Source organism: Mytilus trossulus, chromosome 10, assembly GCF_036588685.1.
Source record: "Mytilus trossulus isolate FHL-02 chromosome 10, PNRI_Mtr1.1.1.hap1, whole genome shotgun sequence".
Classification (NCBI taxonomy): domain Eukaryota; kingdom Metazoa; phylum Mollusca; class Bivalvia; order Mytilida; family Mytilidae; genus Mytilus; species Mytilus trossulus.
This window is the reverse complement of record NC_086382.1, coordinates 713710-727752: the sequence shown is the minus strand read 5'-3', so window position 1 is coordinate 727752 and position 14043 is coordinate 713710. Positions and strand designations below refer to the sequence as shown.

The 14043-nt window shown below is 30.7% G+C and overlaps 1 protein-coding gene across 1 annotated transcript; it reads right to left on the bottom strand.

Moving 5' to 3' along the window:
• Positions 1-1483: 1483 nt before the first annotated feature.
• Positions 1484-14025, bottom strand: LOC134686463 (uncharacterized). Its single transcript, XM_063546130.1, has 7 exons — positions 14008-14025; positions 8391-8468; positions 6206-6346; positions 5441-5551; positions 4783-4981; positions 2663-2780; positions 1484-1637 (listed from the first exon to the last, which is right to left on the bottom strand). The coding sequence occupies exons 1-7, from the start codon at positions 14023-14025 to the stop codon at positions 1484-1486; spliced, it is 819 nt and encodes a 272-aa protein (XP_063402200.1).
• Positions 14026-14043: the final 18 nt, after the last annotated feature.

Sequence of the window (14043 nt, the reverse complement as noted above, 5' to 3'; positions counted from 1 at the left end):
GACTAAAAGTAGAATTTCAATCGCTTGATGTAATACCTTTTCTGAAACTGTGTACATATATCATTCAGCAAATCTAATGAAAATCAGATGTCTTTATCTCATTTTTTTGTAAAATTGCGTCAAAAACTTCGTGTAGAAAAGAAGTGTTTGTAAACATTACATTAATTTCTGGAGCGATTGCCGGTCTAGCTATGAAAATACGGATTGTCAAACAGAAAACAGCCCATAAAACATGTAAAAAATAATCTTGATGCTCTTATAAACCATCTTTGAAGTCTAAATTAGCACTCAGTTGTCTAAAAATGAATTTTATTACACAATAACTTTCCTATTTGAAAAATCCACAGGGGCCAAAATGCGAAACTAAACTCCTAACTGTGTATTGCTACCTAAGCAACACGACGGGTCCTGCATGTGAAGCAGGATCTGCTTACCCTCCCGGAACACCTGAGATCACCCCTAGTTTTTGTTGGGGTTCGTGTTGTTTATTCTTTAGTTTTCTATGTTGTGTCATGTGTACTATTGTTTTACTGTTTGTCTTTTTCATTTTTAGCCATGGCGTTGTAAGTTTGTTTTAGATTTATGAGTTTGACTGTCCCTTTGGTATCTTTCGTCCCTCTTTCAGATGTGTTTTTTTAACAAATAGGTACAAATATATGTTTGAAATCGATAAGGATGGCATACATTTAAAGTTTGGTATCTCTTCATTCCAAAATACAGTACTCACAAATAAAATTTCTTCTTCTTCAATTTCAAAACTCGTTTTGAGAATTTATTCAGCAAACAATTTAAACTGTTTTTTTAATAAAATACAAGATTTGTTTATTTTAAACGGCATGTCATGTTTCTTTCTCTTCTTTTTTCAAGAGAAATTAACAATTTGTTTTACCCCTCCCCCTTTTCACCAGGTCCAGGAAATTGATTTGACATTTTCTAATAAATAATCATTTATGAATGCTATTTTATTTCCATAAGATCTACTTTAAAACAGAATCTGAGACTTATACAGCCAAAGCATACAGTTGTATTCGTTTTTTTTCTTTTTTCAATTACCATATGTACGTACATGTACAAGGAAATGAAAAGGTCACCATATATGAGGATATGAAGGTGTTTTACAGAGATAAGAATTCTGTGCAAAAGAGTAAGCCTGGAAGGGAGGCCAAAAAGTATAGATAAAAGAAGGTAGAGGTGTTGAAATATAATGAAAATATTGATTGATTGTTAGATGTTAAAAGTCCAGCGGAAAATATTTGATGCATGTTTAGGACGAGTATAATAAATATCAATTGACAGGTAAATAAAGTATAAAGTGAAATAGTTTTAAAAAAATTGAAAACGATGATGTGAGAGCGCAAAGACGAAATAAACAACCACTGTAAAAAAAAAAAGCTGAGAACACTTTAGTTGCAAAGATATTTTATTCAGATAAGGATATATATGTGCATGATCCTGTTATCTTTAGTGTTTCACTTCTTATGTTCTACCATTCCATCGTTCTATCACATGCACAGTCATTTCTTGCCAGAATGATGGATGTAGTCCAAGGACAACACATGCATCGATACACCATAGGTGAAGTTATTTGTATATTGCCACAATCAGTCAGTATCCACCGTCCATTTATTCTTCGCCTTCTGAAAATATCCATGGAAATAAACTAAACTGTATTTATTATTTTGAAAATTATGAGTAGTAACAAGTCATTTTTTGAAAGAAACGATTTTTTTTTTGAAAATGTAGGCGTCACCTGCTAATCATGGATCAACTTTATACAAATTCAGACTCGATAAAAAAAAATCACGTTAGGGAATAAGCTACAAACTGTAAATTAAAGATCAGATCACTTCACCAGTATCTTTAGACCTAAGATTAGGATATTAAGTGTCTCATGAGCTGATAGACAGACACATTATAGCCGTCAACTAAATCGTGATGATACCAATAAATATTGTGTCGTGTCGATTTCATAGTTCTTCCTCAAAACTCAGCTGGGGAGTTTTTTCCCAAAATGCTCTTGTTCTTGTTGATGAAGATGTTTAATATGGACATGCACTCAAGTAATGTATTGATAGAGAAGTAAAATGTGTCGGGTAAATGATAAGAAACGATGATCACCAGGCTTGAGAAAAGGAGGATTTAAATCAAGGTTCAAAATTTTTCCTATTTTTTCTAGAGGAACACAATTGTAATATTTATGTTAATTGAATTTGTTTATTGTGGTAGCTTTGATAATAGTCAAACATATATTAGCTTGGTTTGGTTTGAATATTTTGAATTCTTATACATATACTTTTTTGTTGTTGATACTTTTTAATTGAAAAAATTGATATCACATTCATGATTCAGGAAAAATTTCAAGTAAATTTATTTTGACATGATCTAAAAAAATATTGTGTAAGGTTAATTTCAGAGGGAACGCATATCATGTCGGAGTTTCGCCGTGTATAAAATGTCACATCGTGGTAAACATTACAAAGTCTGGTGATAAAATGACTTTTTAAAAATTGACGAATATAAATAAGGCATAGAAAATTGAGGAAAATTGTTCTAATGCATCAAAGATACCATGCTTAAAATTTATTACATCTACACAAAACGTATCATTGGCGCTCAAATCAATCATTTGTCATCCAATGGATAATGATAATGTGTTACTTACGATTGGCATATTTTAAGATGATTGCAACTTCTCCCTGTATCAATACCATACACTGTCTTTGGCCACTGTCCATTGCAGGATTCATCGATCATCAAAACTTGCCTTTTAACACGACCACCTGAATAAATATGGTACAATGCAGTTCTTTCTCATATTGTGTGTTTCAATCTCATATGATAGAATTAGACAATTGAAAATTTGCTAATTAATAAAATGACACACAGCATTCATTGCATTGCTAACAACTCGCGCTTTATTCTTCATTTTCATTTTTTTTAGATTTTGGATTTTTAACACATTCGCTATTTTCGCAATTCAACTAGTCATACGAGATATGCAATATGAATAATGACTGTTGAATAAAGGGTATAGGTGAGGGTTAAGCGATAACTCTTTAAATTTTGTAATTGTCAGTTTAACAGTTCTGTTTTCAAACACTTGTAAAACGTTAAAAAATATATGTGCTTTTTATGAGCTATGAATGAAAAGAAGTAATTTAAAAGAGTTATGTCCCGTTTCTCCGTTTGATCTTAATCAACACTGTAATCAAAATCACATACATGTATATCTAATGTGGATGCTTTGTTATTCGTAAGCTACCACTTTTTTGTGGATTTCGTGGGTACAAGTGAACCACAACTCTAATTATTCAACGAATTCCAAATTTGCTATAGGTTTGTTTGAAGAATTTGGAACGAAAAACGATATCAAAAATCCAGGAAGAAAAAATCTAGGTACAAGCAATCAAACACAGAATTAAAGGTCGAGGTATTTACAGTCAAACAAAGAAGTGAAGGTCAAAGTATTTACAGTCAAACATATAAGTGAAAGCCTTGGTATAAACAGTCGAACAAAGAAGTGAAAGTCGCAGTATTAACAGAAAACATAAAAAGCAAGTCGAGGTATAAACTGTCAAACATGGAAGTGAAGGTCGAAGAATAAATAGTCAAAAATAGAAGTGACAGTCGAGGAATAAATAGTAAATCTTAGAAGTGAAGGTGGAGGTATAAACAATCAATCAAAGAAATGAAAGTCAAGGTATAAATAGTTGAACATAGTAGTCAAAGCCTATGTATGATCAGTCACACATAGTAGTTAAAGTACAGGTGAAAACAGTGAAAACGTCAGTTAAAATCCAGGTACAAAACAGTGAAATACGGAAGTCAAAGTCAAGATAAAAACATTGAAACACCGGCGGTGATGTACATGTATAAGCAGTGAAAAACGGTATTAACAGTGAAACATTTAAGGAAAAGGCCAGGTATAAACAGAGAAACGTGTGGGTAAAGTCCAGGTATAAACGGGATACATAGGACTGAAGGTCCGGATATGAATAGACAAATAAACAGGGGAAAACATAATTTGGAGGAAAAATAAAGTCATAAACAAGCAAACATGGAGTGCATATCCGGGTTTCGGTAGACAAATCGGGCACTTAACATAATTCAATTAATTCAAAAAGACATGAGGCCCTTTGCATTGACCAAGTAAAATGAAATAGCGAGTATTTTTACTTGTACGTAACAAACAAAAAGAGTTCGTGTATTCTAAATAACAATAAGTGTTTCCAAAGCTTAGAGTGGTATCTGTAAAATCTTTACTCAAAGAAACAACAGAATAATCCAATTGATTTTGTTCAAATATATCCAGTTTCAGTCTTAATAAAAAATTGGGAAAGGTTAAAGTTTAAATCAATTTCTTTCCTTTCAACAAACTCAATATATCTGAGCTTTGCAATTATTATTTCTTTATTTATGCTTTATTTTGACGACCATCTTAAGTCGGGTTAAACATGAATACCTATGCAATATGTCATGGTCTTACCTTTGAAGGCTTGTTAACGATTTAAAGAAATTTCTCCCTTATAATTATCAATTTTATGCATTTTAATTGCAAGTTATTACAGTGAATCAGTATTTGGCACACAGTTATCAAATTATTTTCACCTGTACGGATACTCTGTTGTTACGCTTGCGCATCTGGTGCAGTGAAATTGATACCATTAGTGTAATATTCCGTACAGAGTTTAATTACCATCCATTTAGGCACAATTATAGCAATTTATAAACGGTTCATTTTCTCAAAACAGTTAGAGTTTATTACATTTAACTATGTTTTACCTGCAGAACGTGTTATATTCAATACTTCAGAATCATCTGGTATCTTTTTTTCCTTATACACAGGGTATTTAAAATCTTCATGAAACTCTTGCAAAGCCCCTCTGAGTGAAATGTTATCAATTATTTCATCGAAATCAGCAAAATACATTTCCACGACCACTTTTTCGTTTGCATTATTTATGGTTTTATCACCTTTGTTCTGATAAAAGAAAATGTTTTGATTAATAACACATACAAACAAACCTACACACCACGCCACTCAAAATCTATATCGATCATAATGGTTGAAGTGGCTACAGTATCTATATTTTATACAACATGCCTAAAGGAAAACGATCATTGTAAATAATGATTTGATTAACTGGTGTTTCACAAGTTAGATAAGTTATCATTAACTTTTCGAACAATGATGAAAACAAAATAACTTCCTGCATTTTTTTGAGAAAATTGGATTAAGTATGTTGATTTTATACCACATCTTAATGTCTTATTCGTACTTCATAATTCATTTTATAATTTTAATGCATTGCAATTCCTTTAAGATTGTTTTTGAATGGTGGCAAAGATATGCTGACTTTGGAGTTGACTCTTCGAGGTTATTTACATTTAGAGCTTCTGATTATCTAACAAACGTAACATTTTTAAATATATCGTATACCCAACTGTAAATAAAAGCCTCTGTAGTTTGTCCAGCATCTACTGCATTTTTTATGTCTATGTCCCGCAGTCTACATTGCCTTAAGGAAGGGAGACATTTCATCTGCTGACCCTGTAACGAAAACCTTCTATTTCAAAGAATTATTATCTTTGTGCAATATTTGGTCGCTAATAAAATGATTAATCACTGAAAATTGAATGTTTCGAACATTTTTCTGTGCAATTGATAAATATTCAGCAAATCATTAAACAAAACACAAATGTCTAGTCTCTAAAGGTAGTATTAAAATATTCCGTCATTGGAGATCTTAAAAAACGTAAATTATCGTTCTCCATTATTAACTGAAAGTAGTAAAATTTGCCGAAGATGTGTAATTCGGGTTTTTTTTTTTTACTTTAAATAATGGATTTAACTTTTTATGACAAATACAGGATGTTTTTTTCGTTTGTTCAAATATTTCTAAAAATATACTTGACATACTTACTGATATAATTAAGTTGATACAAGTTTAGACATTACACAATGTAAATATATATCTTATTTTCCTTTCTCAAAGAAAGTCTTCTAATTTTCAGAAAGCATTTTAAAGAAGCTATCTTTCAATATTTTATTTTAAAATATGTTTCCCATTTTTTCTCTAATCACGCGCTATCATTAAGTTATCCGTGCATAAAAAAAATATTATAATCAAATTTCACCACAGTCATGGGTGTAATCTACATTTCTTACCATTCTTAGGTTATAGAGTTTTGTATATTTACAAACCTGACGGAAATCTTGAATAAGGTAGGATTCCATAACATCATTGTGTGCTGGAGTGTGAATTTTTACTGTATTCTTTTCTAGATTTGTTTCTATATTTTCAAAATATCTGGCTTTCTTTTCAACAATATGATAACCAAATTTCTGGAAAAAAAATTAAGACGTTTACCCTTTAAAAAACTTTACAAGCACTTAGTATAGATAATTTTTTTTAGAAAGCGAGGCAGATTTGAACAAAACTGCAACAGTAGAGTGTCTTTTTTTATTATTCACCATTTGAATACAGCAGTTTAAATTTGAAAATTGAAGTTATTGTAAAAAGAAACATAAAATCCATCCAAATTCATTCTTTGCATTGATTTGACGTTTTCTAAACAATTTCAAGTTTAAACATGATTTGCAAAATAAAATAGAGCACAGAATAAACTTAACTAAGATCAAAATTATCCTCATCAGTTATAGCTTTGACTTTTGAAGAATGTTTATAAGCCAAAAATGCATACGTATAATGAGTTTTTGTCACGTTTTATTCCTCCTGCTTGCGGTAAGTATTAAAAGTTGAATATCGTTAATTCGTTTTTCAATTTTTCACAATAAGTGAAAATGACGTTAACAGTTGTTTTAGTTTGTGTCCGTTTGTTCGTCTGTCTGCGCATTATATTGGCAATGTTTTACAATATATTTTAACAATATTGTTTCAGATTTTTTTATTTTTTTATATTAATGATTATCGTTATTTCTCCATACCAAAACTATTATTTGTCATATCTATAGAAGGAATTTGACATCTTTAAAACTTTCTTTCAATTTATAAATTGACCACGTAAGTTACGTGTAGTTTTTGTAGAAATCTCATATTTACAATTATCTTACCTCCTGTAAATTTCTTGGAATATGATTGGTTAAAAGCAACCGCTTGGAGACCGTGAATATTCCATTTTAGGTTAGTAGACGGGCTTATTTCAAAACACGGTTAGTATTGGTGTTACGTCCCTTTATAAAAAACAACACGGTGTTGAGAGAAAATCGTAATGGTTTCAACAGACGAAGAAATTGATAATTTACGATTGAAATAAATTCATAAAACAAATTTAAGGGGGCTCGCGGGTCTAAATCCAATTTTTTGTTTAATATATGATTTCACCATATTTTTTGTATAAATGAACTTTATCTTATACTTTATAGAAAAATTAAATGAAAAAATGGGGTCACCAATCATTTACGGTCACAATCTGCCTTGGAAAGAAGCATACATTTTTGTTCTGTTGAACTAATAGGAGAAAAATCGGAAATATCGAAATAAAAAAAGAACCTTATTACAGAAATCGCTTAAATTTTACAATTATTTATTTTATGTACAGGTAATTCGAAAACAACCATAAAAAATATAGGTCACGGATGAGTTAAAACAGATATTTCAATTTTAATGCCAAAAAATGGCATTTTTGCACCAAAGGGAGATAATTTGGAGCTTTTCCAATGATATCTACTTTTTAAAAGTCACCTGTGGCCAACACGAAAAGATTTTTTGGAATGATTTTTGTACCCTAAAATAAAGTAACAACTACTTAATGTAATTAATAGAATTTGAAATGAAAAATAAAAGTTTTTTTTTTTTCTGAAAATCTTATACCCGCGAGCCTCCTTAAAGCATACAAGTTGTTATTGTTGGCTTTGATTTTGTATAGACCAATGGAAGTAGTTTCCTTATACTAACGGTATTGAAGATTTGATTACTTTGATAGGCCACTAGTCTAAATACCCCATGTTAAGATAGTCGGTACGATAAATTCGTAACATAGTGTGTGAGTGACCTAATACAATATATAGGTCACTACCACACTATGTAACTTATAATATTTGTAATGTGATCATAAAAAATTAATATGTGAAAATTCATAGTTCCATGGCAAAAATGGAAACAACTTAAACGAAAATCGTAAATCATAAGTCGAGAACAAAATGACAAAAACTAAAAATGACGAATAGACAAAAACTAGTCTACAAAACACTGAACAAATTACTCAAGATTGAGCAGCGCGAACATTAATAAAACGGGTTGGGGAAGTGAACTAAAGGCTGCAGAAGGGTAAGCAGAATAGAATGTATGAATACAAATATTACACACAACTCATTCTTTTAAGTCATGCATGCAACTTATTTATTTCCTGAGATAGAAATAACATACCATATCCATATTGGCCGTCACAACGGAAAGAAAAATAGCATTTATCAGAATAATCAGTAAACGGTGCATTGTTGATTTCTGTAAAAAAAACAATTAAGGAATACAAATTAATTAATTACACTCATGTCGTTCGGACTTTTTTTCAGTTTGTGAGTTAATCGCCCCGGTTTACACATCAATAACCTCTAGAAAAAATGTGTTTATTCCTATAATAAATGTGGCAAATTAACTTTTTCTTATCCCATATATAACCCTTAAATATTTTGTTTATTAAAATGAACTGATATTTACATATAAAATTTGTCTGAATAAAAAAAAACACACAACGTGATGAATTTGAAATAATTGAAGAAATGTTAACATTTTACGGATTTAATGATATTTACTAAAACAACAAGTAACCATAAAACATAAAACAAAACAAATAAATAATAATTTATTAAGAACGAGCTTATTACATTTAATAAAAAAGTATTTGAATTCAAAATCACTTACCTTATGAAGTCTTTACCACAATTGCATTAAGGACGAAGCGTTGTCGCTTTAATACTTTCCAACCAGGATGCAATATAATTGTTTCTTCGAAAATCAGACAGCTAGAAAGTTGTTGTGTTCCACTAAATATATGTAGGAGTTGACACGACAAAATTTCAAGTGAAGAAGAGATTTAGAAAGATCGTTTTAAGCATGTTAAGTGTGACCTTCCTTTGAAGTGATGAAATAGCTTTGTACTACCTAATTTATAATTTTCCACATTTAATGATACAAGAAAAAACAACAAACTGTTCAATTAGTGTTAAATATAAAAATAAGAAGATGTGTTATGATCTACCGTATAGTCAGCTATAAAAGGCTCCAATATAAACAATATGAAACAGTTCACTTGAAACAAATAACGGCATAATTTATAACAAAACAATTCACGGAATCCAACAATAACTACAGGCCTCTGACTTGAGACAGGCACATAACGAGCAAAATAACAAAAAACAACTTACTGCAAGGGAAAATCATTATCAAATGACATATAAAACGAATGGAAAACAACCGTCATATTCCTGACTTGGTACAAAGCATGTGGCGGTGTTAAACACGTCTGTTACCGCTCATTCCTCCTCTAACTTTGGACAGTAATGTAACAGCACACATATATGTTAAAAGAGTATTCACGTATTGGATAATCTTGTCGTCGTTTTTCGTTTTTGCTTATGGCGTTGTCATTTTCTTTTAGAGATATGAGTTTTGAAGTCCCCCTTGGCATTTGAATCCTTTTTTTTAAGCTATAAAGTAAACAACAGATATTTTCAAAACGGGAAACAATTACCAGTTCCGTTTACAAAGGGTTCATTATTCGCTTTTTACATTTAAAATTATAGTAAGGTAGATCATAAATATAGACCTTTCGAGACAGAATTTATCCTATAATTTGCCAAAATGAAAATTTTGCAATGTTTTTTTTCAAAAATGTAATATAAAGTATGGGTCACCGTGCAATTTTTCGTGCTATGAGTCGTTAAAATTTTCCTTAATTTGGTTAGCTTGTCCATGAAAAAACACATTTGTGTACATTAAAAAATTTCTATTAGATAGAATTTTGAATTAAATTGTTAGAAGATAGGTTTTACAAATGTTTTAAGAAAATAAAAAATGGTGTTAACCGAACTTGTTTTTTTAACAGTAAAAATAAAAACATCTTTATTTAGTTTAAACATATTTATTTATAGTGGATTGGGAAACACGTTTTGCAACTTATATTAATCCCTTTCCACTTTGCGGGTGCAAGTGCTGCCTTGTAGCGGCATTAGCCTACTTTTTTTCGAAATCTACAAGGGTGTCTTTAACGTGCAAGAGATATGGCTCAATCTTAACACGGGTCAGCCATTTATCGTCCCCTTCCGACAGACTATCATCGTCTCCTTAAGACCATACTCGCAAATGGTGTCAAGGGAGAGCCGAAAATTTGTCCAGTATAAACATGATAAAGGTTTTACTTAAAGAGTTATCTCGTCTTAAATTACTCATTTGAAAATGATTCTAAAAACAAAAAAATAAATGATATTCGTTTAAATAATTTTAGTAATACAATAAATCACCAAGTTTTCTGTATATAAATAAACAGTCTAACCATTAAATTGCAAATCTGTCACCAAATTTGCAGATTAGGGCACATAACTTGACTGATTTTATAATGTGATTGTGTAATCCACGATGGTGATATATCATGAATATACCTTAAAGAAATATAATGTTTTCCCGGTAAATGTTGGGTTTTTCTTTTCATTATCAGTTTATTACTTCAAAAAAAATTCTCAAACTCTTGACCGACCTGAACCTCATATGGGGTAAAAGATGATCCATTTGCTTGCGTAATTAACCAGTTTTGGATCATTTACATAATATATATCTAATTCTACTCTGGAGAACAACGTTTGAAAGCTTGACAAATGAATCATCATAGAGATTTATATGTCATAATATCAACCTAACCAATAAGTTGTATGAAAGAAACAACATTGTTGACATGAATATCAATTATATGGTCATTTTTATAAATTTTCTGTTTACAAAACTTTGAATTTTTCGAAAAAAATAAGGATTTTCTTACCCCAGGAGTAGATTACCAGAGCCGTATTTGGCACAACTTTTTGGAATTTTGGATCCTCAATGCTCTTCAACTTTGTATTTATTTGGCTTTTTAACTATTTTGATCTGAGCGTCACTGATGAGTCTTATGTAGACGAAACGCGCGTCTGGCGTATAAAATTATAATCCTGGTACCTTTGATAACTATTGCTTCTATGTATGTTTGTCGTCTCATATATAAGCTATTTGGTTTGGATACGATTGCCTATAAATTATTTGAACTTTTGTTTGCTTGATCGTCAGCTTGTTGGTCGTTCTCGTTTAACCGATTGCAGTTATCTTTTCTACACAATTCAACATAATCGAATTGCGTGCTTATTGTTGTATGTATTTTTCTTATTATAGAACCAGGTTAAACCAACCATTTTCATCGGAAAATGCCTCTATCAATTCAGAAAATGACAATTGTTTTTCAATTGGTAAATTAAGTCACTATTTATGGACCACCATATTTTTGAAATACCTTAAATTTCAATATTTTTGTCAGTTAACTTTAGTGAGTTAAGTGGGAAATTCTACTCTTATCACCTCACTTGAAAATGAAGTAAAAATTCTTTTTATGCTTTTAAAATGCTTGGTAGACTAATTGTTGTCAGCTTGATCATTATCTTTATTGCTATAAAATATTTCGTAATACTGAGTGTAAGTTGTGCATTGAAAACTGGTAACCGATACAATATCCGTGTACTATTTAGTTACATAACTACATAGTACATAATTTGTTATAACTCCAATATAATTTGCACTGTGATGTGTTATTGTCACACATTTGTTACCGGGAAAATGATGTTCTTGATCTTAACACTTAATAGGGATGTGATGAGCTTACATTCGTTGAACACTTACAATAAATCTTTCTTGTTCAATGCCCTTATGACTACTTCATATCATTTTAAATCTCGTCGAGTTTATTATTACAGAAATTTTCTAATTGGAATGCTGACGTAGTACAACATGTATAGATTTAAGTATATAATCTAACTGTTTCACTTAGATGCAGTCAAATTTCACTATTTATTAATAACAAAAGTTGTTTTATTAAACGAATTGATCACTGAAATATATGACTTAACTTTATTACCCCAAAGAAAAATCATTAATTTTTTTTTCATTGAATATGTTATGTATTATATTTCTTTTCAAACTACATGTATGAGAACAAGTTTGACTTTGCATGTCATATTTATCTCATAGCGTAATAGGAGAATGTTAAAATATATTATTGATTTGTCACTCGGGAACTGACATCTACACAAAACAGTGAATTTATTAAATGCAAACTTTTAAAAAGAGATTTTATATATTCTAATTTTAAAAAAGAAAATATAAGAAAAAAAGGTAAAAACCTCCTCCGGCAACCTGACCTTAGATCAGATTGGAAAGTAATCTACTAATATACATCGCGTGTTTTTTCTTCTTCAAATTTTGTAGATTCCTGAATCCCTGGTATAAGTAAATCACGGAAAAGTTTTCGGCCGCATAATTTCTTTTAACTTTTAGCTGCATGTAAGTTTTTTTTTCTGTTTTTATATATTGAAATAAAATACAATCAAATATTAAGAGACCACTCAAAGGATAAGGGAAAAGGGGTCTCTTAATACAGATTGTCTTTGTATACAGATTCTACACTTTAAATTAGTGTTAATAATCACTAATGTGTTGGTCTCGTATGCATATCTATAATGACTTATTATGAGAAATATTTATTTTGTAATTCAATCTTTATTTGTCCATTCATCAGACAGGGTTACTGTTATAGCAAATTTCAGTCTCATTCCTGAAAATTTCCAAGATTGCAGAGCCAATCACTGCAATCAAGAGTTGAACTTTTAAAAAAAGCAATATCTTCTTGGGCTTGGTAATAGACGTCCTGATTGTTAACATTTGTGGTAAAAAATTGTCTAAACTCGTTTGATTCCGTACAAGCGGATTCACAAGTGGAATGCCGAATGTTAGAATGTTCGAGTCAATCCGGTTCTCTCGGAACGGAATCGGCCGAGTTCAAACGAGGAAAAAGTCTATCTTGAGCATAAAATTGGCGGTACGATAACACTTTTTCGCTGATCCTTCCCAGGAAATTGTGGTCGTTTAAAACAGTGTGTGTTGTTGTTTTCAACATATTGATGAGGTCGCTAGTCGCGTTATCGGATGGTCTTTTAATAACGTTAAAATGTACAAGGACATCTATTGAAGGCTTGAAAAGTGGCCGTTAACAGCAGTTGATCGTTTAATTCAGGTTGTCGTTAAGAAAGGTTTGTATTAGTAATACATAGATAGATAGATCGTTAATTCTCATAAAATCGTACAGGTACAAAGGTTTCAGAGAAGTTAAGAAAATAATGTACATAAAAATAAAAATGAATAAGAAATACTTAATAATTTCGGATGAGATAACATATATCATATAAATATACTTTTACGGTCAAATTGTAGGGTTACAAATGTTTAACTGTATAGACAAAGTAGGTTTTGAAAAACTCAAATTAAATTCTGTAATGGTTTGAACAAGTTCATTATTCATTTACCCACAAAACATAAAGTTCAAGAATATTCTACATCTATTGTCTTTTATTATATCTTGATACAACAAATGAAATCAGGCAGGAATAAGTGAATTGTCACAAATAACAGGGCAATCATTTGTTGGGATTTTATTCATTATGTATTCTATAATTGGCGTTGTGTACTCTACAGTTATCCCTTTATTTGTCTCTGAAATATTATGCTATTTGTGAATGGTCGACACAATATAGAGAAAATATCACTAATTTTCATTAGTTCAACCTACATTGGTGCAGACCAATCATTACAAGAAGACGGACGGGAAAATGTGAACGCAGCGCTTTCCCGTGTGCACTTCATGTAAACACTGCGTCAACTTTGCGTAGGTTCCGAATTTTCAGTAGAAAAAAAAGTAAGCGTCAAGCGAAAACAGCGCGTCTTTTGATTTGTGAAACAGTAAACGGGTACCTACTTTCACATTTGTTTCCATGTTTACGTGAAATAAGGT

What these genes read in the sequence shown, in the direction of transcription:
- LOC134686463 (XM_063546130.1), bottom strand. An exon ending in TTATTCAAGATTTCCGTCAG is followed by an intron (nt 5,552 to 6,205) that starts GTTTGTAAATAT and finishes TTTTCGTTACAG; the next exon opens with GGTCAGCAGATGAAATGTCT. An exon ending in AGGCTTTTATTTACAGTTGG is followed by an intron (nt 4,982 to 5,440) that starts GTATACGATATA and finishes TTCTTTTATCAG; the next exon opens with AACAAAGGTGATAAAACCAT.